Source organism: Parathielavia appendiculata (assembly GCF_033297405.1).
Source record: "Parathielavia appendiculata strain CBS 731.68 unplaced genomic scaffold N657scaffold_2, whole genome shotgun sequence".
Taxonomy (NCBI): Eukaryota; Fungi; Ascomycota; class Sordariomycetes; order Sordariales; family Chaetomiaceae; genus Parathielavia; species Parathielavia appendiculata.
In genome coordinates this window covers 1182092-1206536 of record NW_026944221.1, presented here as the reverse complement: position 1 = coordinate 1206536, position 24445 = coordinate 1182092, and the positions used below count along the sequence as shown (strand labels likewise).

General features: G+C 55.6%; 7 protein-coding genes across 7 annotated transcripts; 5 read left to right on the top strand and 2 right to left on the bottom strand.

Moving 5' to 3' along the window:
* The first annotated feature begins 58 nt into the window (after positions 1-58).
* Positions 59-1485, top strand: N657DRAFT_641005 (ARP2/3 complex 34 kDa subunit). The gene is made up of 6 exons (XM_062792073.1): positions 59-265; positions 332-573; positions 627-1049; positions 1099-1199; positions 1250-1298; positions 1349-1485. Exons 1-6 carry the CDS (start codon positions 204-206, stop codon positions 1426-1428), a joined length of 957 nt encoding a protein of 318 aa, XP_062650852.1. The 5' UTR covers positions 59-203; the 3' UTR covers positions 1429-1485.
* A 1429-nt stretch (positions 1486-2914) lies between these two features.
* N657DRAFT_661330 (uncharacterized protein) lies at positions 2915-4870 on the bottom strand. Its single transcript, XM_062795091.1, has 4 exons — positions 4608-4870; positions 4092-4547; positions 3929-4040; positions 2915-3875 (listed from the first exon to the last, which is right to left on the bottom strand). The coding sequence occupies exons 1-4, from the start codon at positions 4726-4728 to the stop codon at positions 3161-3163; spliced, it is 1404 nt and encodes a 467-aa protein (XP_062650851.1). The 5' UTR covers positions 4729-4870; the 3' UTR covers positions 2915-3160.
* Positions 4871-5141: 271 nt separating this feature from the next.
* On the top strand, positions 5142-6577 carry N657DRAFT_588994 (transcription initiation factor IIF, beta subunit). Its single transcript, XM_062789859.1, has 4 exons — positions 5142-5416; positions 5477-5741; positions 5810-5997; positions 6051-6577. Exons 1-4 carry the CDS (start codon positions 5177-5179, stop codon positions 6402-6404), a joined length of 1047 nt encoding a protein of 348 aa, XP_062650850.1. The 5' UTR covers positions 5142-5176; the 3' UTR covers positions 6405-6577.
* A 94-nt stretch (positions 6578-6671) lies between these two features.
* N657DRAFT_687428 (uncharacterized protein) lies at positions 6672-9214 on the top strand. Its single transcript, XM_062796889.1, has 2 exons — positions 6672-8015; positions 8443-9214. Exons 1-2 carry the CDS (start codon positions 6968-6970, stop codon positions 9090-9092), a joined length of 1698 nt encoding a protein of 565 aa, XP_062650849.1. The 5' UTR covers positions 6672-6967; the 3' UTR covers positions 9093-9214.
* Positions 9215-10654: 1440 nt separating this feature from the next.
* Positions 10655-11550, top strand: N657DRAFT_677761 (SNase-domain-containing protein; the record flags this gene model as incomplete). The annotated part of the gene is made up of 2 exons (XM_062796012.1): positions 10655-11026; positions 11101-11550. The coding sequence occupies 2 exons, from the start codon at positions 10655-10657 to the stop codon at positions 11548-11550; spliced, it is 822 nt and encodes a 273-aa protein (XP_062650848.1).
* A 2252-nt stretch (positions 11551-13802) lies between these two features.
* On the top strand, positions 13803-17543 carry N657DRAFT_566919 (uncharacterized protein; the record flags this gene model as incomplete). Its single annotated transcript, XM_062788463.1, has 1 exon — positions 13803-17543. The coding sequence occupies one exon, from the start codon at positions 13803-13805 to the stop codon at positions 17541-17543; it is 3741 nt and encodes a 1246-aa protein (XP_062650847.1).
* A 3779-nt stretch (positions 17544-21322) lies between these two features.
* On the bottom strand, positions 21323-22300 carry N657DRAFT_190360 (uncharacterized protein). Its single transcript, XM_062786152.1, has one exon. The coding sequence runs from the start codon at positions 22093-22095 to the stop codon at positions 21397-21399; it is 699 nt and encodes a 232-aa protein (XP_062650846.1). The 5' UTR covers positions 22096-22300; the 3' UTR covers positions 21323-21396.
* Positions 22301-24445: the final 2145 nt, after the last annotated feature.

Below are 24445 nucleotides of genomic sequence, written 5' to 3'. Positions count from 1 at the left end.
CTCCAGGGCTATCCGTCGTACCTTCAGCCTCCAACATGCAGGCAAAGCCAACCCTCAGCTCTCCTCCTCGAGTTGCGACCGGCTTGCGGCCCCACTAATAAGCACAGCACATCAAGGACAGCTGCCCGGATACACATCGCGACTCGACGAATAACCTCACACACACACGAGCAAGCAATTGAATTCCGGGGTTCGCAGTCAAGATGCTGCTTCTCGATTACCAGAATGTGTTGATACAGTCGGTGCTCACGGAACGCTTCTCCGGGTGAGTTCATATGTCCTCGCCGATGTTCGAGGCGCTTTGGGCCCGCTGACACTCCTTCACGACCAGAGCAACCCCCGTGTCCATCGACCAGACGGTGTCCGACTTTGACGGCGTCATCTTCCACATCTCCACCCCCGAAGCGAAGACCAAGATTATGATTTCTATCCAAATCCGCTGCTTCCAGGACTTGCTGCGCTATGGCGCCGAGGAAGTCCTCAACCGCGAGTACGGGCCGTATGTTGTGCCCCCAGAGCCGGGCTACGACTTCTCCATTGTCGTCGACCTAGAGAACCTTCCTGCTGAAAAGGGTTGGTGAATACACTGTACACCTGGCCTGCGCATGTGCTGAGATATTGTCCAGAGGCACGAGATGAGCTGGTCAACAAAATCGCCCTCCTCAAGCGCAACGTAATGGCCGCCCCATTTGAGCAAGCCTACCAGGAGCATTACCATCTCAAGGCAGAAGCCTCCAAGTTTACGTCAGAAGAGGCGCCCCAGGGCGTGCGCGAGGGTGGTGAGGTTAAGGCGATCCATTACCGAGAGGAGGAGGCCATCTATGTGAAGGCCAGCCACGACCGCGTCACAGTCATCTTCAGTACTATTTTCAGGGAAGAGACGGACCGCGTGTTTGGGAAGGTGTTCATCCAAGAGTTTGTTGATGCTCGCCGGCGCGCCATTCAGAACGCGCCCCAGGTGCTGTTTCGCAACGATCCGCCGCTGGAGCTGCAGGGCGTGCCGGGTGTGAAGAACACGGGCACCGGCGAGATTGGTTATGTTACTTTTGGTATGCGCCGTGGACCACGGAGTAGCAGTTCTGTTGCTGACTGGACTAGTTCTCTTCCCGCGACATCTCACACCTCAGCGCATGCCCGATGTCATCTCGCACATCCAGACCTTCCGCGATTACTTCCACTACCACATCAAGGCCTCCAAGGTATCTAAGCCTCTTACTGATTGATCCTGTCCCTTGACTAATTTGCATAGGCATATATCCACTCCCGTATGAGACGGCGGACGGCAGACTTCCTCCAAGGTGAGCGGCCTGTGGCAACCGATGACTTGGCACTGCTGACAATACGCCAGTTCTCCGCAGAGCCAGACCAGACCAAGAAGAGAAGGAGCGCAAGACGGCAAGCGGGAGGACCTTCAAGGTCGGCAGCTGAGGCGACCGGCTACTTGTGCAGACCTGGATTGATGATAGCCTGCGGAACAATACAGCAAGAATTCTTCACGAACGTTACGACTGCCACCTTGAGTGCCCTGTCCTCACCGTCCCCCCTACTAACAGCTTGCCCGAATCGCAGTGTCTTTGCTCCAAAGCCAGCACCTCATCTAGTAAGATCGCCTTGAACGAACAGAACAATTGGCTACGGAAAAACGCCATTGATACAGCAAAGCAACCCAAAAGCCCAAGACTCTTCGCAACCTACCGTCAATAACACCCCCGCCTCGCCTTGTATCTCTCGTTTTCCTCAGGCCGTCCTTCCACCGGCATATCCACCTCCTCAGGATTGATGTACCATTCACTCCTCCCGTTTCCCAGCCACCGCAACTGATCCCCACTGCCAGCATCATCGTCGATCCCCTCATAAACCCAGTCCTCTCACCTCGGCGCCCGTAGCGTCTCACGCGCATGCAGCGTCGAACCAGGTCTCAGTTCCACCACCTTCCCGCCCCGCCTGTACCAGGTCCTACAGTCATCCATACACACGGTGTTCTCGAAATATCCGTCCACAAACTTCATCAAGTTGCGGACTCGTTCCCGCTTGGGCTCCATACAGCTGTAGTCCTCATTTTGCTGCTTGCGGATGACCGCCAGGATGTTAATCGGCCTCGGTCTCGAGGATTCTGGTCGGCACAATTACCGCCGAGTGATTCAACCCAGATGTCGGCGCCGTGACTTGAGACGGGGAGGAGGGACATGGAGAGAGGGGCGTTTCAGCCATGGCACTAGATACGAGGCTAGCAGTATCTACAGAAGGTCAAGAGACCTTCTGGTGGTGTTGCTGGTGGATTACCGTTCACATCTCCCCGGTGGCGAAAATGGTCTTATTCAGCGAGTCCGGGAAAGACTCCAGAAATGAGAGCTTGAATGAGTCTGATTGTATCAATCATGCTGCTACCATGGGTGTGATACTGCTCACCTCTCCTCTACCTCTGCTCGGAACCTCGCTGTACCATGCCTTCCTCAAACGAGATGAGCACATGCTGACGAGGGATTATGCCTGGGTGTACACAATCCGGCCATCGACGTAATCACAGAAGCCGCTGGCAGTTTGCGCATGCCCAAGCAGGGCAAGTGGGGGTTGTCAGGCAAGGAGGTCAGGATTACTGGAAACAACACGAGCAAGACAGTTACCGAGGACTTGGCCATCGTCGGCTCCACCACAGTGAAGGCGTCGTAAGAGGGCGACTTACAGAAGCTTAACCATATGGTAGCAGTCCCGCTTAGACATACTTTCCATGTCCTCGGAGACTAAAAGAACTACCCCAGATCATACATAGCAATGTTCCCAGCAACTGTCCATCCCGTCAGGCAGTTTAGTAGGGGCTACCAACAATGGCACCACACAGCAAAGAACACACGTCTCGAGCAGCCCGACGGGACGGCGCCGAAATCTAGGTCCACACACCGAAGAGTGAGAGGAGCGCTTTAATGAATACACGTTTCTTCATCCCTCTATAAGGCCAACTATGTATACTCTTCTTCTCTGATCCAACATTATCGCACGCTGCGGTGCGCCGCCAGTTTTCTCTTTAAACGCCACCATATGGCCAACGTCACTCCGCTCCCAATAACATTGCAATGCAAATGGGGTATCAGGGGTAGAGATGTGCGCAATGCACGAACGGAAAATGGAAGTACCGGGCAGGGCGGGGCAGAAGGAAGCAGCATCATAGCTCGATGAAGTCCTTTTGCTCCGCAAAATCGAGACCCCCGTTCTCGTCGGGGCCGATGAACTCGTCCACCTCGTCCGAGTCGACGTCGTCTTCGTCGATCGACTCCCCATCGTCATCGCTGGAAACGTCTTCCATCTCCTCGTCCTCCACATTGGACAGATCCCGGTTGCCAGCGCCTCTCCGGAGGACGCTTGCCCTCTCTCGGTGCGGCAGCTTACAGCCCTTGTTTTTACAGACACCCGTGTTGCTGAAGTCGGGGCATTCGAAGGCGTGGCGGTCGCGGCAGCTAGCGCCTTTGGGGCAGTAGCCATAGAAGCCGAAGTCCCTGCAAACTGGAGCAGCTGGCGACACTTTTACGTGGGCATACTTGCAGTCAGGCTTGGTGCAGCTGTCCCGGGCAAAATGCAGGCAAGTCGGGGTGCGCTCGGGAATGGGGTCATGTGAGAGATCGCAGTGGTCGCCATTGGGGCAGTCACCCTGTTGCAGAAAGTCCTTGCAGATCGCAACCTTGTGCGGATCGTGCACGTAGCGGCAACGCGGGCCTTGGGTGCAGGAACCTGTGTCGCGGTTAGTGAATTCTCCGGTGGCTGACTTACCGAAGCCCGGTCGAAGACGTGTTGCTCGGGGGCGTCGGTCGAGGAGATTGCAGTTACCGGTCATGGAAAACTGTTTGCAAGGCACGTTGACCTTCTTGACGGCGCCGGATTGCCTGCCAGAGAATGTTGGAGTCAGTTGCCCACCGCACGATCCCGGGAGACATACCGGTGCGCTTTCACTATGCCGTGCCGATACAGATTGCCGTTTTTGCTTCGGTAGAATTTGACGCCGCCGATGACTGCCATCTTGGGGGTCGCCTTTGCCGTGTTGCCATCGCCTGCACCAATGTGAGTACCCTGAGAAGCTCTGGCGCATCTTCGTGACGCACCGGGAACCTTAACTAGTTTGCTGCCGTTCTTGGCCACAATGAACCGGACGCCCTGGACAGCGATCTCGTACTTGCCCGGAGTGGTCTGCTGGTTAGCTGTCCCAAACCCACCGCTGTTTACCATGCGGTTGAGGTGGCTAATCAGCTTAGCACGCTCTTGCTTGTCCCTCAGCGCCAGCTTCTGGCGCCGTGTTTGCTCCATAGCAAGCGTCCTCGTCTCGGCATCCTTTTTGTAGACATTCGAATTGATAAGCTGTAGATGGCGGTCGTTCTTGGTTACCCACGACGAGGTGGATGCGTCCGACGTCGCGCCTGAGTCAGCCTCGCCCGATTGATTTTGCTGAGAACCACCGTTTAGGATGAGGGTCCTGTTGCGGTAGACGGGCATTCGGGCGGACGAGTGGCCTCCACGATGAGGAAACCCGCCGCGACGCCATCCACCAGAGTAGCCTGCATCTCGAAGAACGTTAGATTATGTTCCAAGGATACATGTTATCGATCGATCAGTCGGCATACGGTGAGGTGGCCGAACAGGCGGCGCGGGAGCGAAGCCCGCCTGCTGATTCCTGTGGCGATTGATCTGGCCAGCCAAACGGCTGATGCGTTCCATCATTTCGCGGTCCTCTGACGACGCCATCGTGGCAGTTGTGCAGATATGTTGTGACGTTCCAAAAGATTACGTGTCCGCAAGCTCAATATCAAATGTCGGCATGCAAGATGCAAAATTACGATGCAAAGTGCGAACGCGAACCGGAAAGTGGGATGACAGATGGATGAGATGTGCGAAAGACAAAGAATGGAAACGGCCCGCAAATGCCAAGAAGTTCTGCCCTGGCGGTTGCGGTACGCGCTAGACCTACCAATCAAGAACAGTCCAACGGGCTTTTAAGCGGGGCTCCACTCAAAGCCTGGGGCATTTGCTTGCTGACCTCATTCGCCAACCTGCAGGTTCGAAAGCGACCAAAGACACTGTTCACAATTCGTACTTTGTTCCATCCACCATACTGCGCTCCATCGACACAACAACAATCCGCCAGCGCGTCCATTGCCCTGTTCGTCGCTGGAACATACTCTGAGTGTTCGGGATGGCGGAGCAACCACCGATCAAGGCCGAGCCCGACACGGGCTCGCCGTTCATGGACGAAGTGGACGAAACCCCCGACTTGGAATTCTACGACGGGCTACGCAACGAGGGCGACAACTACAATAGGATGTATCTCACACGCGTCCCAAACTACGTCTGGGAAGCTTGGTCGAAGCTCGATGACGATGCCGAGATTGAAATTGGGACAATCCGCCAGTCGGTGGACAAGGATGGCAAAATGGTCAGCCCGCTTGCCTGGACATGGCCATCAAACCGCCATTAACACGTGCCCCTCATTTAGAGATTGCAAATGCGACTCAAGCCAGAGTTAGAAGTGCATCAGAACGTGCCCAAAGAGTACGACATGGACGTCACGAACCACAACGTTACCAACACCTTCGTCTTCACCGAGCAGGATCTGCCGAGCTACGCCGCCAAGAACAAGGAGAGGGCCAACGCTCTGGCCCAGGGCATCCCGGCGCATCTCCTACGGAAACAGCAGAGGCAACTAGAGCCGCCTGCTGAGCGGGGCAAGAAGGGAGCCTATTCGCGCAAACCCATTCCAAGTCGGTCCCTCGCTTAGTCCCTCGCTTACCTCGCCGCTGCGAAACAGGCATGCTAACTTGGGAAACAGAGAAAACCAGGATCGCGGGCCGGATCAAGCACGAAGTTGTCTGCACTCCGGTGCCAAACGCCGAGGCCGACAGATTTTTGTCGATACGGGCCAAAGCCACTCAGCAGTCGGAGAGGCAGGTTCAGATGGTCTCTGGTTTTATGAGACCCGGCGAGATCATGAATCCTGCGGAATGGGACGACTTTCTCGTATGTAATTTCGCGTCTAATTCGCTATTCCCTACCACTGACCCGCGGCGCAGAAAACCCACGAGAAGCCGACCAAGGCGAAAAAGATGGAGAACAAGGCCGCGCGCTGGCCCGAAAACCAGCTGCTGGACGCCATCGCCAAGTGCTTTTCGGAGCACAAGTACTGGTCCATCAAGGCCTTCCGTGGAAGGATCCCGCAGCCCGAAGCCTACCTGCGCGAGTGCCTCGACCGGATCGCCGTGCTGCATCGGACTGGCACGTTTGCCAACCATTGGTCGCTCAAGCCTGAGTACCAAGGTATGGTTGCCTCTCTGCCCAAGCCGGCGGATGACGCGGCGGTGCCAAAGGCCGACGCGATGTCCGAGGATGAGGACGATGAGGACATCAAGATGGAGGATGTGATTTAATGATGTCGATGTCTTGTCAGAGCAGAATGGGGTTGCGACAGGGTTCTCAGGGATGGCGTCAAGCGGTTTGGGTTTGCATTAGGTTAACAGGAGGGGATCAGGACTATGGATGATACCCTTAGCAGAATGTAGGACAATGGACACCTCTACTGCTGGCACTTGACAGCGTTGATAGATTGGTTGAGTTTCATTTGATGCTGACGGTTTAAGCCGTCTCCAGCCGTTTGTCCTGGTTTCGGATTGCGGATCAGCACTCAACTGACCGATCTGCATTCTGCAAAGCCACCGCCGTCAGTTTCGCAACAGTTTTAAGGTTGGTTCCAACTTCCAAGGAATCGAAATAGTGGGGCCACATCCACATTCATCAGACCTGGACTACTAGTACAGGTAAACCGAATTCTCGTTCGTCAACATCATAAACCCGTTCTTCCTTCAACTCTCATGGTTCCCGCTAGTCCACCCATATTGACACTGCAAGCTCGACGCACCCTCCCCGCGACGTCTTACCGGATCCACGTACAGTTTTATTACCCAAGTACATACATCTCTACAAACAGGACAAAATGGTCCTCCTCCTCCTAGATTTCGACGGCACCATAACCCAGCACGACACTCTCTCCTCCCTCATAGCCTTGGCCATTGCCGAGACGTGTTCTTCCCCCCCTCCTACCGAGAGCAGCAGCAGCACTGCTGCTCGGCTCAGTGAGCTATGGGACGACATCGTCAAAGACTACGTGACGGCCCACAAGCGGCATGTCGACTCGTACGCGGGCCCGCCTGCCGAGCAGCGCGACACGCTTCAGGACGAGCTGGCGTATCTGGAAAGTGTGCGGGGTGTGGAGCTGCGCTCTGTCGCGAGGGTTGGCGAGGCGGGGTTTTTCCGGGGACTGGGAGGGAGGAATGGTGTGTTGAGGCGGTTGGGTAGGAGGGCTGTCGAGTTGGGGTGTAGAGCTAGTACTACTGCTGATACTGCTGATCATGGGAAGGACTCCGGGGAATTGGAGGGGACGCAGCCTGTGGGTGGTTGTGGGCCCGATGATGAGGGGGAGAAAAATATTACGGTTGAGGGCGAGCAAGATGGTGGAAATGGAGATGAGGAAGGAGAGCTGAAGAAAGGGGCGGTCGTGGTAAGGAGGGGGTTGGGCGAGTTTTTGGAACACCAAGCAAGTCGGGGATGGGATGTCGCGGTGGTCAGTGTCAACTGGTCGGGCGAGTTCATCCAAGGGGTCGTGGAGGCCGGGTGTGAGCCCGGTCGAGGGCGGGAAACGGTGAGGCGGATGGTTGCAAACGGGATTGGGTTCCCTAATGGGCGCGTTGAAGGGCCCAAGGAGCTGGGTGGCGAACCGCTTGTTTCGGCGGGGGACAAGTTGCGAGCAATGAACTCGCTGCGACGAGGGTGGGAGGAGGAGAAGGTGGTCTACTTTGGGGATTCGACGACGGATTTGGCGTGTCTGGTTGAGGCCGACTTGGGAGTGATCATCGCCGATGATGGAGAAAGCAAGCTCTTGAGGACGCTAAAGAGAATAGGGTTTGAAGTGTCGCATATCGGGGAAACAAAAGGGGAAGGCAAGCTGGTTTGGGCGAGAGACTTCATGGAAGTTCTCCAGAGTGGTACGATGGACAAGATGTGGATTGACTGAACTGGCAAATCCTAGAGTTCAGTGCTCCCAGCGACATAGCATCTCCACCACCTTCGTAGACTTAGCTTGGCAACGTGTTCCTTCAAGTGCCTTTCATTCGCATCTCTCTATTTTCTCTGTTTTGCCTGATACGCCCATTCGTGTCATGAGCAACATTGGTGATCCCTGAGTTTCTGAGGCGGACAAAGAAGACAACCGCTCCATACAAGGCCAAAGCTGATTATGTCGACAAAGAGAGCCTGCTAGTGCTACTAATCCTTCATTCTGTTCCCGCATCTACAAGGCCAATGCCTTTGAACCCAATGTCATTGGGTTCATCCACGCCCGCTGGACAACCCCATCCTCTCTCATATACTAAACCCCCTTAAGTATACTGACTGACTCACCCAAACCAACAGCGACCACCCTCTCTCAAAGCCGCAACACCTTCATCCTCTCCGTCAACACCGCGTTCTCCATCACGTCGTCCACCACAATGTGCTTCCACGGCCGCCTCGTCTTCAGCTGCCGTCACTACGCCTGGCTGGGCGTCACACAGCCATGCTCGGTGGAGAAGGCGTTTGACCGCGGTGAAACCGACACAGGCTGCGGCGTGCGGTGGTCCCATGGGTTCGACACGGTCCGTGTGCAGCAGCAGTGTGCTGGGTGCACCCAGACGCGGACCAAAACCGAGTACCGCTTCGGGGTGGTGAAGGAGCGGATCAAGGTGCTCAAGGGGCACCTCAAGTTGATCAAGGGCGTGGTTGTAGGAGGCCAGACGAAAGATGAAAAGGGGCAGGGGGTGGATCACGTAAACGAGGAGAAAGATGGAGAGAAGGAGGAGAGTGCACACTCGGCCGAGTGTGATAGCCCGGGCGAGAAGAGTTCTGCTGCTGCATCGTCTGGTTCGTCAGCCGCGGAAAGTGAGAATACTGGCGATACGTCGCTCGAAGACGGATGCGGGGGTTTCGATGAGATTATGGAAGAGGTGAGAGTTGACTCCAAGCACAGGCCCTTGAAGCTGCCCCGGATTGTTGCCGAAGGGACGGCGAGGAAGATTCAGGGATAAAATGGCTTTTTGAAAGACAGGCTAGTGCCTCTGGGCAAGCTTTGCTATCCATCCTTAGCTGTCAATCTCAATGAATATCTGTACATCGGTTGTACTCTGCTGAGAATGTGTAAAGAAACAGAAGGTGTTACAATCCAGCCCTGGCTTGGCTGTTAGCGTGGGAAATGGCTGGACAAAAATGGGAGAAACGGGACATGATGAAGGAAGTAAGAAAGTTAAGGAGCAAAAAAAAAAGGATATACAAGCAAGTTAAGATGGGGGCGAAGGAAGTGGAAGAAAAGGAAAGACGGAGAAAATCAAAAAAAACATAGGAGGCAAAATGTCCACCTGTTGATGCGCTTCAGCCTCCACCTCAGTACGCACGACAGCCTGAAGCCGTCGCCAGAGAGCCCCATATTCTGAGTGCGTTCCTAAGGTTGTTTTCAGTGTAAACACCGGTGTCTCGGAAACGAACATGGCTCCAAGGATCGGAGCAATTGACATAGAATTCCATCATTTCAAAACTCAACTATGACGGCAGCCGCTTTGGGCACCAACCTCACCGGCATGATGGCTTTTAATAGCAATAGAGTCGAGTTTTCATGACCGTTGTTGGGGGAAGAAGATTGGTGTCGCAGAATTGACTCTAAACCAATGTAAAGCGTGATGCGTCGTTGCAAGGAAGATAACAAGAATAAGAAAAGCTCATTGTTAGCTCTCGGAGGAGCTGAATAGCTAACAATACTCCTAGGATCCCAGGATTTTCCTTCACAGGAGCGGCTGGCGTTGAGAATCGGCAAGGGGCGGCGGTTTGACGAGTCGTGCTGGTGGCCTCCGTCGAGGAGGAGGGCACTTGTCCCAAGCGGGGATTTTGAAATCGACACGCCTCTCGCGTTGGGCGATTGGCCCTATCTAAACCCACAACATCTAGGGCAGCACTGGAAAGCGCGGTTCTTTTGTGAGAGTTGGAATGGAAGTTCGCGACTTCGAGAAGCTAAGGTATGCTGCGGTTACGTCCGTCAGCACCCAAACCCTCACCGCTCAATATCTTCCATGACAATGACAGAAGTTAACAATACGTCTCTAGTGGAATATATGCCGGATCGGCTTTGCCAGTTCGAGGAGACGGGAGTTCTTCCATTGTTCTGGTTCGGACCATTGAAGCAGACCCATGACACCTTTGGACATCGAGCATCAAAACAGTTGCTGAACAAGCTGCCGATATTTTTGATGTAGTTTCAGAACACTGACATACCTGGTCTCTGCTGCAGCGAAACCTGGAGTGATGTCTGGGCTGGACAGGTTCGGGCAATGTTTAGCTTGGTGTAAGATGATTGGTCACATGTCGACGTGGTAACCTCAAGTTCGACTTGGTGCGACTTTCGCAGCAGCATGTGGGGGAGGCCCGTGCACAACTCAAAGAACCGAGCCTAGAAGTGCCGATAACCATCACCTCAGACACTCCATCCAGCTCAGTCGGCAGTTGAACCATCATGCGATGGAGTCACTTGTTTGCTTCGTCGGCGAGCAGACAAGATGACGAAGAGAAGCCAAAACAAGGCCCGGGTATAACAAGGCTGCAGATGCCGGCAAACGACAGACCAAAGGCCTCACCGCCATCGGCAACACCAGCGCCGAACCAAGACTCGTGGTTTGATTCAATAAAATCCGACATCCGAGATCATTTGGCCGTTCCCCACAATTGGATCGCCCCAGCTGCTGCCGCTGGCCTTACTCTTGGCCTCTACACCTTCTACCAGTCCTACCTGCGCCGTTTCCCCGCCCCGGGCCACATCGCCCCGAGCTTCTTCCGCCGCCGAAGCCTTTTCGGCACCGTCACCAGCGTCGGAGACGGCGATGGCTTCCACATGTTTCACACCCCGGGCGGCCGCCTAGCCGGCTGGGGCTGGCTGCGCCACGTACCCAAGGACAGGAAGGAGCTCAAGGGCCGGACAGTAAGACTCAGTCCCCTCCCCTCCCCCGACACCAGAACAAGCAATCCCTGACCACGCTCCTTGCACTCTCCCAGATCTCCATCCGCATCGCAGGCATCGACGCGCCCGAAGGCGCCCACTTCGGCCGCCCCGCTCAGCCCTTCGCGGCCGAGGCCCTCGCCTTCCTCGAGCGCTATGTGCTGCGCCGCCGCGTGCGCGCCTTCATCTACAAGCGCGACCAGTACGATCGCGTCGTGGCCACCGTGTACGTGCGGCGCGCGCCCTTCTTCTTCCCGCGCAGAGACGTCGGGCTCGAGATGCTGCGGCGCGGCCTGGCGGTTACGTACGAGGGCAAGACGGGCGCCGAATTCGGCGGGGAGAAGATGGAGGCGCGGTATAAGGCTGCCCAGGAGGCTGCGAAGCGGAAGGGAAGGGGGCTTTGGGGGTTGAGAGGGGGGAAGGGAGAGGAGGGCCGGCTGGAGACTCCGATGGAGTATAAGAAGCGGATGAAGATGTTGGAGGAGAAAGCGGGTGGGAAGGTGTGATGGATCTGTGGATCTGTGGATGGATGCGTGGTCATGATACCCATGGATATGTCATGCTGGGGCTTTTTGGAGGGTGATATTCTTGGACAGGAAGCTCCGTGGTTGACGACATATTGACCGCGGACCCAGAAAGCTCGGTACTTGACCACGCAGGGCTCAATCCGCTGGTGCGGCCTTACTCGCAAGGTGCGTCTATAGGGCTATTCCTTCGGATAAGACGGACTTCCATGGTTTCAACTCCCAGATGTGGTCATAGCTGGATACGGACTGTCATGTTTCGCATAACATGGGAAAGGGTAGGTCCGTAATCCGGGTATTAGGGCTGTGGTTTACAGCAGTTGGCGTGTGATCGGCTTCGGAGATCCGGGAGCGCCGGGGTTAGCAGAAAAGAGAGACCTACCGTCCCCGTGGCATCGTCCTATGACGAAATGGTGGTCATATGCTCGACATCAGTTTGTTTGAACACCCGATCAACCTCGCTGGACACATATCGAGCCCTTCAGAAGGTTGACATGCTTCATTCCCGTCGCTCGGCGGACGGGCGTTTCCAACCGCATTTATCCAGAAACACATGATCTGGCACCGCAAAGTTAACTTGGTATTGAACAAAATGGTGTTGGAAGTAGTCCAACCGCCAGGACTGCTCCCACGGGTAAGATAAGTTGCGATGGTGGAGGCATCACATCGTCGGCCGATGCAAGGGGCTGGAATTTCCCCGCCGAGATGCATAGTCCAATGGCATCTCTCCCGGACCTGCATTGTGAGCAACCCCTGAACCTAACAGACGGTTGGGCCAGAAGAACGCCAGTTCTCCTCCCGCTTGTTTTTGTTCTTTTTTTGCACTCGAAGGGACTGCAGAGACGAGGACCAAGGACACTCCTTTCTCCCACTTACCCAACCCTGATACACTCCTTTTTTACTAACTTTACCTTACCTGACGGGAAGACTGAGAGCCCCCAGTGGGATTCGGAATTCTGAAGCACAGGCTCCCGTCCCAGACGTTCTTATTATTTTCTTGTGCGTTTGTAGTGTCGCCTATCTTGTCCAATCCAGTCGACAGCGAAACGGTATAAGCCCCTGATCCTCCTCCCCAGACCATCACGACATGATCTGACAACACACCTCCAATAAACCAGGATTCCCAATCCGACAACGGATAGCCCAACCATATGTGTTACCTGTCGGTACCCATTTCCGTGGGACATCCATTCAACAACTCACAGTAATCTTCGTTTCAATCTATTTAAATTCTTTGGACCACGGCAGCACACATCCACTCTCCGCGTTGCACGACTCTATTGCAGCAGATTGTACAACTCGGCGAGCGGCATCTGGGAGACTCAAAGTCAAGAGGGGCTAGGTGGATCTGGATCTGGAGGCCAACGCTTCGGCTTCTCCACCATCATCGGTCAAAGCATTTGCTGTGAACACGAGGTTCGTGCACAATCTTCCACGGTTATCTGATCCCATGTTTTCGCAAGTGATGAACTAGGAACCACCGTCCAAGTACAATGTCAGTGCCGCTTTGATGTTGTCTTCGGAGTGTTCATAAGTCGACCAAGCCAGCAATGTCTGTGCACTCAGAGCATCGTGCTTTGCTGACATTGGTGATAACTACTTAGGACATCTGAACTTGACGTTGGCCGTGTCTCACAAGGGGCAAAGCTGCAAACGGTTGATTCCACTTCGCTCGGTTCGTCCCATCTTCTTGGAACCCAGCCTAACCCGTTCTGGTCAAGCCAAATTGGGCTGACCACTAAGCGACCAGCGAGCGCCAATTCGCAGGACCGTGTCGCCCCGCTCAATCTCCGTCACGACCATTAGAAGGGTTGCGAGCAGGTGCCATTCCTGGCCGAGAAAACAGGCTGACGGAGGCCCAACTCACAAACTCGCGATCCTCGAGCACAAGCTTCAGCTCCAAAACAACTTGATTCGACATTCGTTTTCTTCGCTGCACCGATCACATGCCACCAAATCTCGTTCTTCACCACACTCGTTCCATTTAGTTCATCTCGACCGTTCAAGCGCCTTCGTGTTTCGGCCGAACCATTCTGTGCGACATCAACCTTCATTAAAACTTTACCACGGAATTCCCAGCCACGCCAGAACGTCGCTATCAAAGAGAGCCTCGGAGCTGCTATGGAATCCCGGTGCTAACATCTGGATCCAACCGCATCTAACAGAGCAACTCGATTGCTCGTCGGTCACAGGCTCGGCAATCGATACAATCCCACATCTCGACCGGCAAAGCGATGCGGTTACGCTCCAAGCGGCGCCATGTCGCTCGCAGCGACTTTTTCTCCTTGAACTCGCTCGCCACGTCGGTGATCGCTTTTGCAGCATCGCCAGCGAGCGCCGTCACCTTCACTCCCGCTCCCTCTCCGAATCTCGACCTTTCCCAGCTTGGACGGGTAGCCCTAGCAGGTGACTTCTCAGGCATATCCTTGTACCAGTTCGAGGAACAGAACGAGCATTCGTTTCGCAGCAATGGCAGCGAGAAGCTCCTCGCCCGCATGCCAAATGGCCTCTTCGCGCCCATCGTCAATACCGATGCGACCATTCGCACCATGTGCGCTTTGGACACCGACAATGGAACGGTAGTCGTGCTAGGCGGCAACTTTACGAGCATACGAGGGCCCGACCACGGTGCGCCAGCCATGCAGTCGAACGCAATTGCGCTCTTCAACCCGACGACTGCCGCCGTCACGCCGCTCCCAGGCTTATCGGGCTCGGTGAATGCCCTGCTCTGCGACCAGGACCGGAACACGGTCTATCTGGGAGGAAGCTTCGTAGGTGCTAACTCCACCAATGCCCTGGCCTGGGAGAGTGGCCGGAGCTGGGTCAACCTGCCGTTTGCTGGTTTCAATGGGCCAGTAATGTCCATAACCAAAGCCTCCAGTGGAAACATCATTTTTGGAGGCAAATTCACTGGGCTCGGCAATGCAAGCACTCCAAGCACCCCCGACGGCCAGGTTATCAATCTCTCGACTGCGAGTATTTCCGCCGGTTTCTCGAGTACTACTCTAGGCTTCAGCGATCCTAGGAACATCATCTGCAAGACGAGCGGAGGTGATGGGGCGGGCAACACGTGGCTCCTCTCGGACAACGTCGCGGGCTTCTGGCAGGCAACATTCAAGCATGGGTTCCGGCCGACCAAGCTGCGTCTATACAACACACATCAGGATGGGAGGGGTACAAAGACGTGGCGATTCACAGCCTTGCCGATCAATGGCATCATGAACTTCACCTACATCGATCCCGCGACGAACCAGAATGCAAGCTGCACGAGCGAGTGCCCGCTGAGCGACGACAAGTCTGTCAAGTTCCAGGATTTCCATTTTGTCAACGAGATTGGCATGAACGAATTTCGCATTGACATCTCGGCCTGGTACGGCAGTGGCGGGGGGCTGAATGGCATCGAGCTGTATGGCGACGACATCTTCTCGTATGCCGTCAACGACTTCAACGAGCCATCTTGCGCTGGTCTTGGATTCCCTTCCGCAGCGACCACAACTGGCCCATGGGTTGTCACGCCCTCCTACTCAAGCACGGGCGAATACCTGAGTGCCCAGCTTATGGCCCCCATCACGAACACGTCCGCCTCGGTCGTCTTCACCCCAGACATCCGGGAATCCGGGCATTATTCAGTCAATCTTTACACGCCTGGCTGCATCCAAGACAACACTTGCACTCTGCGAGGCCAGATCAAGCTCACAGGGCAAATGACAGCCGATCCCACCAAGAGCCAGCCGATCGATGTCGACCTTTACCAAACCAACAACTTCGACAAATACGACCAGATCTACTTTGGCCTCGTCGACGCAAGCTCGAGCAGCTTCCGCCCTCGAGTAACAATGACCCCATTGGCCGGCCAGTCCCTGACTCAGATGACAATCGTCGCGCAACGCATTGGCTTCACTTTGATCAACAGCACAGGTGGCTTGAACGGGCTCTACGAGTATACTCCTGGGGCCGCTGTGAACGCCAGCGAGTTCATGCAGTCCGCCTTCAACCGTCTGGGTGCCAACTTTTCCACTGGATCCGTTGTCAGTGCCCTGGCCACATTAGGTGATGTTACGTTCGTTGCAGGAAACTTCACCACCTCCGACAGCTTGCGCAACATTGTTGCCGTGAAAGGCGGCGACGCCAACGCCCATCGCCTCGACGGCGGGCTCAACGGCGAGGTCAAGTCCATGTTCCTCAACGGCACCTCCCTATATGTGGGTGGCACCTTCACCAGCACATCGGACAACTCGGCCCAGCGCCTCAACAATGTTGCCATGTTCGACACTTCCAAGAACACCTGGAGCCCGCTTGGTGCTGGTGTCGACGGCAGGGTTGTGCGCGTAGTTGGCGTGACTATGAACATCACCAGCTCGACTCCCGAGGTCGTGGTCAGCATCAGTGGGGATTTCGACCAGCTGCTGCCATTTGGCGGTAATCCAGCCGTCGAAGTGGATGGCTTTGGTGTCTGGGTGCCGTCTCAAGGAAACTGGCTGAAGAATCTGGACCTGCCAGTCGAGTCGGTTGACGGCGTGCTGGCCGCCTCCATCTTGAATTTCACTGGGGGCCACTCGCTCTATGCCGGCTCGCTTTCGTCCTCCGCTCTGCGAGCTAATCACGCCGCGATCCTGGGCGGCGTAAGCTTGGGCCGGCTTCCAGTGGACATTGAGCCTTCGACAGACTCCGCGTCCCCGAGCAATCTGACCAAGCGCGACGGTACTTCTTTCCACGGCGGTGTCAACGGTGTGGCGACCGGCGTCTTTGACACCAACAACGGCCGAAACTTGACGATCCTAGGTGGACACTTTACCGCCAAAGCCACCGACGGCTCTACGATCCACAACCTTCTTATCCTTGATGGCTCCGACAACGATCGGGTTACCGGCCTCAGCGACCAGATTTCGTCCAACTCGACCTTTCTGGCCATGGCTGTCGAAGGCGACATACTTTTTGCGGGAGGGAAAGTTACGGGGACCGCGAACGGCGCCAGCGTCAACGGCCTTATCACCTACAACCTTGCAAGCAAGTCATTCAACACACAACCTCCTGCCCTATCAGGCGGCAACGGCACCGTCTCTTCCATTGCGGCACGTTCCAGCACCAAAGACGTCTACGTCGGAGGGTCCTTTAGCGCTGCAGGTTCCCTGGACTGCTCCGGCGTATGCTTCTTCAGCACGACGGCTTCGCAATGGAACCAACCCGGACGGAACCTCCGTGGCAACGTCAGCTCCCTCCTGTGGGCTACCGACAACCTCCTGCTCGCCGGCGGCAACCTCACCATAAACAACACCGCCCCCACCTTCCTCGCCCGGTATGATGCGACTGCCCAAAGCTGGAACATCTACCCCGGCGCCGACCAGCTCCCGGGCCCAGTAACCGTCCTCGCCGCCGGCGCCAGTGATGGCGGCCAGATCTGGGCCGCGGGCACCTCCTCCCGAAACGGCACCGCCTACCTGATGAAATCAGACGGCTCCACCTGGCAACAGGCCGGCCAATCCGCCCTGCAGCCGGGAACCGACATCCGCGGCCTGCAAATCTTCTCCCTCACTGCCTCCCACGCCTCATCAGCCCTCGTCAACGAAGACGAAGCACTCCTTCTCACAGGCTCAATCGTCCTGCCCGAATTTGGCTCGGCATCAGCAGTCCTCTTTGACGGGACAACCTTCACGCCGTTCGCTCTCACCACATCGGAGTCGCCCGACAAGCCGGGCAGCATATCGCGCGTGTTTTCCGAGAGGAGCGATTACTTTGCCAAGTCAGGCGGCGGCCACATGCCGCTCGTGTTTGTCGTGCTCATCGGTCTGGCCATCGCCCTGGGCCTGATACTCTTGATTGTGGCGGCGGGCATCGTGTTGGACCGTATCCGCAAGAGGCAGGAGGGGTACGTGCCGGCACCGACGAGCATGATTGATCGCGGGAGCGGCATGGCGAGGATTCCGCCTGAGGAGTTGCTTGGCGGGCTGGGACGGAGGGGGGTGCCTCAGGTTTAAACTTATGACCTACCCACCTAGGGCAGGTTTGGTTGACGTGTGGAGGAAAGGATCTCGGTTTCATCATTGCGCTGATTCTACTAGAGGGTGGCTGCATGGGACGGGGTTCGGTTCGGTTCGGCCTTGGTTTGGGTGGCGTTCAATTGGGAGTCGGGTTCGGTGTTGGCAGAGGTTGAAAGTGTAAAGCGGTTTCTCTTTGCTTTTGCTTTCAGGGTGCTTTATACCACGATTTCTGGGCTTCTGGTTTTTTTCATCTTTGCACTTATTTTCTTGCTGCTGTTGCATGGCTCATCGGATGTGATGGCCCATGCTTTACTTTTCTCTTTCGTTTGTCTGGCGTTTGGCATGACCCCAGCGTTTTGTTCTTTTTGGTGGGGAGCATGTCTTCATGTCATCGACGTCTGGCCGAGCTGGTTTGTTAGAAGGCTCACCTGTAGTCTGCCCGCTTTGACATTACTAACTGCCTACCGGGGACGTGTGTGGTACGGGACTGGCGGAGGATGTGTTGCGGAAGGGTGGCGTTCTCTGTACGAGATGTGAGAGGGATGGTTGAGTGGATGGGCTGATTGAATAGGATGGGACAGGCTGGCTTGTGGGTGTGATGGAACGCTGATGTCTGTGTCTGTAATGACGCTACATCTGCATCTGTCCTGTCCGTCCCGTCCGTCCCGTCCTGGCCCTATCTCTGTTCTTTTGCTCGCTCGCTCATGGATGTCCACGAGGTTTGAGCTGAGCGGAAGGGAATACCTTTACGACACTATTCTTGCCAGTTTGTAATGTCTAGATAGTAACGTATTTTTTACTCAATGCTGTGTTGTGGGTGTCTGTACTGGTCCAGACACATCAGTGTCTCTGCACCTTGCTCTCGTTCTACTTCTGTTCCGTGTTGGATGGCCTGGTTTATGTGTCTTGTTGAAGGCTTGCTGAGTGAGTGGCCAGATTTGTCAGAATCCCGCCTTGGCAGATAGGAAGATGTATATGGCAATCCTTTGGATTGGAGGCGCTCGACTGGTTCTGTGCTGTTATGTCAGTGAGTATGGCCGTTTGCTTAATGTGAGTTATGTTGCTTGTGGTGTTGCAGTGCCAGTTGAGATTACTGTTTGAGCTGGCCCTCATCCGAGAGGAACCCTGCGACCTGGCGATCTGTGGAAATGGCCGGGATATGGCATCGAGGATGAAGCAGTATGGCATGATTTCCGGCCAGCTGGTGAGCTCTCGGCATGTTTGCAACCCATCAAGTAATAGATTAAAGCAAACGGGACCGAGAGAGTGTGTTATACTTCTTGCGAACGTGGAGGATCTGCATGCTGAGATCGTCAGCATGGTCTCCTAGCATTACGGAGCTAAAGTGGTGAAAACTGTGTAGGCAGTTCACGGTGATCAATGCTTGTAGAGGCAGACCCATGAGAAACGCTTACCCTGTGCCTTCTACAGTTTGTCTTGAATGTGAGTCCATTGTGAACTCGATTGTTTGTTTACTTACCCCTGAAACATAGGGGTTGATCGTCTTGACCAGAGTCATCGACCAACTGGAACACTGCCGTCGTCTCACAACTAGACTTACAGCACCTTTTGCATTGCACCTTTTGCATTGAAGGGGTATGATACGTCTCTTCTAGGGCGTTCGATTCCCATCTGACGGCTCTCCTCATCTGTGGAGTTGCGTGACTAGAGTCGCGACGGGGTTCGTTGCGCACAGGGGCACGAGTGTGAAGGGAAGATGCCCGCTATCTACTTAGTTATTGGGCATGCCGAACAGCGTCTGGTATTTCCAGCGGCGACTGGAGTATTGGGAATGGAATGGACTTACAGAGCAGGCTGAAGGCACCCTGAACGGAGCAATCCATCTACCTTAGGAGACCTACACCCGGAGGGGTTCGAGTCCCTGCCGAGGTAAAACCCCTGCTGGTTGACCAAGCCAGTTATCTGGAAAGAAAACATAACAAGTACTCTGGCCGCCTTGCTCTCTAATTTACATAGGTACCATAGTGCGTATATGCCGAGTCGGGACCTATGATATTGCATACGCAAGCCCTCTTGTGCCCATGCGGACCATACCGCGTACCCGAGCGTTCCCCAGCTTTCCAAGGACAACCAACAACTAGTATTCAACTTTCCATTGGGGCTTATTGCGTCCCGCACAGTCTCCTCCGTTAGCCGAAGGCAACCAAACGCGCGGAGAAGACACGCCGGTCCATGTCAGCAAAGCCAGAAGCGAAACCGGGAAGAACCGCAACGCTCCCTACCTACTACCACGCCTACCATCACGCCCTCCATGCCCTCTTCTTCGTTAACCAGTAGTAAGAGAGAGAAACCCCACGTCCAATCCGGTATAGGCAAATAGCAGGAATCATGGCAACCGGCCAATTCGCGGGCTATGCTTTCATACCTCAGGCTGGCAACCAGGCATCTCAAAAGCCGGGTGAGAACACATCACAGGGGTACGTAGACGGCGCCCGACCGAGATCGGGAGAACTGTCCCTATCAAGTTGGTTGGGACGCGGTCATGGTCCACCGACCATGATGCTATGGAATGAGGGCAAACCCACATGGTAGGAACAAAAATTGAAGAGGCATGGTCTTCAGCTGGGTTGGGTGTGAAACCGGAAAGGGAGTACATCATACACATCACAACCCTTGCTTAAATATCCGACCATACATGGCCACACCTCATTGGCGTTCGTCTGGCCGACCTGCCTCTTCCGACAATCTAGCAGTTCCCGTACGCGCAGCCCCATGCCATCATCATCCACAGCCAGTTCGAAGTGCGTATGCTATGGTATGTGACTAGGAGGAACTACACGGCTAGGCCAAAGTTGCTTGGCAGCAGACATCGGCGTGGCAAACAAGCAACTTATACGGGAGGAGGTCCTTCTGATTCCAGTGGTCTGTCCGATTGCGGGCCTGCAACATGATGGGGTCCTGCTCCTTCCCGGGCCGTCATCGGCGAGGGTGATTCTTGACGGGCTGCAGGCGAGAGTTCCAGTGGTTGGCCGTCGCACGGCAGGTGAATCCAATTCCATTCTCGTCTGCAGACTGGAAGAACCCGTCCGATGGGGTAAGACATACTGGCCTTGACTGGGTCGGGCTCGAGGCTGGGAAAGGACCCAGATATACGTAAGGTAGCTACCATGATATCCATTCATCTCAGAGCACGCCCGTTTTGACTGGATGGGGAGGGGCCGGAGGGCTAGCCCCCCCCTCCCCCCCAAAAAAAAAGGGGATAACCTTGCTTTGCTCGTAACTACTGCAAGATGGCGTATGTTGAAGATCCCCATGCAGCATGATCGCCGTGCAGTGCAGCGAGTTTTGGTGCCGGTGGGAAGAGACCACCATCATCATCACCAATCCGACCCGCAACGCTGGCGACGGGAGTGGGAGACTTGGAACCTGGGTCGGGCGGAGTAAGCGCGGGCATGCTGCTGCTTACTTTCGTTCAACCACCTCCATCCATCCTGCTGCTCCCAGAGCCCACCACCAGAGACACAGTCACTCCAAAAACGTGCTGTTCTTTCTCCTCCCCGCACAGCCTGCGCCCAGGCTCCACAGGCTACCCTCCACGTATCCTCGCTGTCACCACCCACTCCATCCCCCCAATCCCGTCGAAGCTTGCGACGATGCGGCCATGCATCCGGGCATGTACCTCTGCAAGCTGGGGGGTGGGAGGGCGACAAACCCGCCTGGCTACCCTAGTCGGTGCGTGTGACGGTGCCACGGTGATGGCATTAGGGTCGGTTTATCTGCAGAGTCTGAATGTGGGAGAGTAAGTGAGCGAGTGAGCGAGTTGAGATACCCGCAGTAGCAGGCTTGGGTAGGGGCCCATCTTGCGAGAAGATGGGAGGAGACGGCGTGGTTACAGCAGGGCCCGGCACATAGCTGAGCACGGTAACTTTGGCTGCTTTGCTTGGCGGGCAGCACTAGGCAGGAGAAGGCAGGTTGTAAACCACACGGGGGGCCTAGGCCATTGCCGTGTCTCACAATCGTACGGTGGTAGGAACGGTACGTTGGTGCTGTTCTTCAACAGCACGTCCTCCTCACTCGCACTGCTGCATCCGCTCATCCCGGTGAACGGAATGGACGATTGTCCTCCTGGCCATAGTCCACTCACCACTAGTCCCCCGGCCCGAGCGAACAAAAGTCGACCAGCAGCGTGATGGAGGACGTGAAGGGCACCATGGTTGGTCGGGGGGTGGTGAGGGCACTTAAGGACCTTCCTTTCTCGTCCGAGCCGGGCAGGAGGCAAGCAGCCTCGCCTTGTGGTGGGTTGGAGGGACGATTCATGCCTGCTTTGTTGATTTGTTGGCAGGGGCCCCATTCTTCGGCAGGCCAGGTCAGGCACAGACAGGGCAAGGCAAGCCGGATGGATTGGGAACGAGACAACGTGACCGGTGGGCCACGACCGCAAGTGGCTCATGAGGATGTCTCGGGGAATCTCGCAGGGCAGAGGGAGGGGCTCGGCATTGCTTGGTACCGTCGCAAGTGGACGAAGGGATGTTGATGATGATGAATGTGGGATGCCCGCAGCCCAAGCGGGTCCCTCCCGGTTCACCATAACTAAACAACAAACTTCCGCGGGGTTCGGGATGCTCCGGCGGACCGGCCATTTCCCTGCGTAGCGCGGCGTCGATCACTGACCGAAATGTGCACATGTCAGCAGAATTTGTCGAGCCAGGGCTGTAGTGTCATGGATACTCCTCATTTCTCGCGACTCGTGTCCTCAACTGCATAAATCCGCATAGGTATGCTGGCCGTAGCTGAGTTATTGTCTGTGTATTGTACAGTTACAATCGCTCATGGGCGTACTGCATCATCTAGTCAAGGTTGGCAAAATTGGGATTGTGGTCTAGATGCGCACACGGGACCTTCCGTGATGCTGAGGCAGAGGGGCCTCGGGAGTTATGGTGCGGCTCTGGCAGTTCGGTGATTTGCCCGTCGCCAAGCGGCCGGCGCACGCTCATTGCCATGACGGAACGGGAAGTGAGGTTGTCGACGAAAAGCAACCTTTTGCGGCGTAATAAGAGGGCTGAGAGCGTCCAGGGCAGCCATCGGATTGGCCAAATTGGGGGGTTCTCTCCTGTGTCGGTGATGATTTGTGAGTGGAGAAGCAAGAAAAGGAGAGTAACATCGCGCTGCAAATCATGGCAGAAGGCCCACCCCCACAAAGCATGAAACACGCGGGTCGAGATGATCACCAGACTACCGGTTCCACGACGGGTATCCGTACCACGGTACAGCTTTGCGAAACCGACGACCGAGGACAAGTATTGGGCGCGAGAGGGTCCATAGAGCGCAACTACCGGTATTGGCACCAGCCAAACCTGGTGACGAAAGGGGTGGCCAGAGCTGGTCGTTCCACTGGTTGCGTTCTGCTTTCCACTGCCCCGGCATGCTAGGAAGACTGGCAGCCTGGACTTCGTTGGCAAGTATGAGCTTTGATGCTTGGCAGGACTGTATCAAAAAGGGGCCAGGAGCGGAAAGACCAGAAGCCCCCATCATTACTAACAAGCTTGGGATAGTGCTCGATAAGAAAGTTGGGAACAGAATGTCCGTCTCTCCCTAGACTTGGCCCAGCTTGCTTGCCAATTGGGCCAGTCTTCGTACCTTAGTCAGCAGCCAGGCACCGTTTGTGGCGAGTGTAAATTGGTAACATCTCCTCCGCTGACTTTTGCTTCAAATCAACTCATAAGATCCCTGGCGGTTTGGCGCAGCTAGTCCCTCGCAGTGGAGATATCACAATAGGGCCATAAGGGAGGCGAGCAAATCACCAGTAACCAGCAGCATTTAGAGCAAAAGTGAGGTGTGAAAATGATGATTACTGCAGTTGGTGATATTGTGACTGCTGAAGCGAGGATGTGGAGGCTCGGATAGAGATGCGGTGCGGCAGGGGCAGGTCGACCATCTTGCTGCACGACAGATCTTGACAGATGCGCGGCGCGTCGATCTTGATGCGAGGGCACTCTTCCGGGGTTGTGTCGAGTGCCGAGTCTTGGCGGTGCGAAAGAGGCAAGGGCATCCTCTCAGAATCGAGGGAAGCGGGCTTGGCAATCCAAGCCATCACTAGGCTGCCAGGCTGTCAATTACTTCTGCCAGCCAGAGATCGAGCTTGGCAGCTGGCACGAAGAAAGGGAAAGGGTCCCAGTTCTTTCTCGTCTTGGCTACCTGGCCCTGTGGACGGCGACGCTCAGAGTGGGCCGAAGCCCGAAGTCACATCGCGCCGTTTGTTCGCCGATAACTCAACGTTGAGGAAGAGCCAAGTTACGGTACACCGTCCACTGGCTCGCCCGTCCTGCAACTTCCTTCAAAGGCGACGGCCACGTTGGGTCCCATTGGGTGCCTTCTGTGACCAGATGCCGTTCTTCGATGTGGCCGATTTGAAGGCCCGAATTCGACGCGGCTGGGTGCAGCATGGCGTTTTTGATGGCGTCGACACTCCTTGGTCCCGCTGGGCAGGGCCAAGGATTGTGATCTCCCTGGGGTTCGCGGAGCCGGCGCCATCCCGTGATCCTCCTCTGCCCCAGACCTGAGCTAGCGTCCGGATAACTACCGCGAGTTTACAGTACGAGCTTATTTCCCAAAGCCGTGGCTGGGTGACTCTCCACCTTGCCGGTCCACATTTTTGAATTTGCAATCCACCAAGCTGGCGGGTTTGCTTACAGGCAACCAGTTCCAACAAGAGAAAATTTGCGGTGGTCTGCTTGCTTCTGTGCAGTGCAAACCCACCCAGGCAATAAGCCGGGCGCAACAAGCTGTCATGAGGCTCTCGTATCAGGGAGAAGTTGGCCTGCATACAAGGGGGGAAATCTCTCGGCACCTGCTCAACGGTTGCGGGTCCTCTTGCGCCATCACCGGAGCCTTGCAAATCCTCCGGTAGATGCCACAGGATGGTCCCTCTCGAGCTGCTC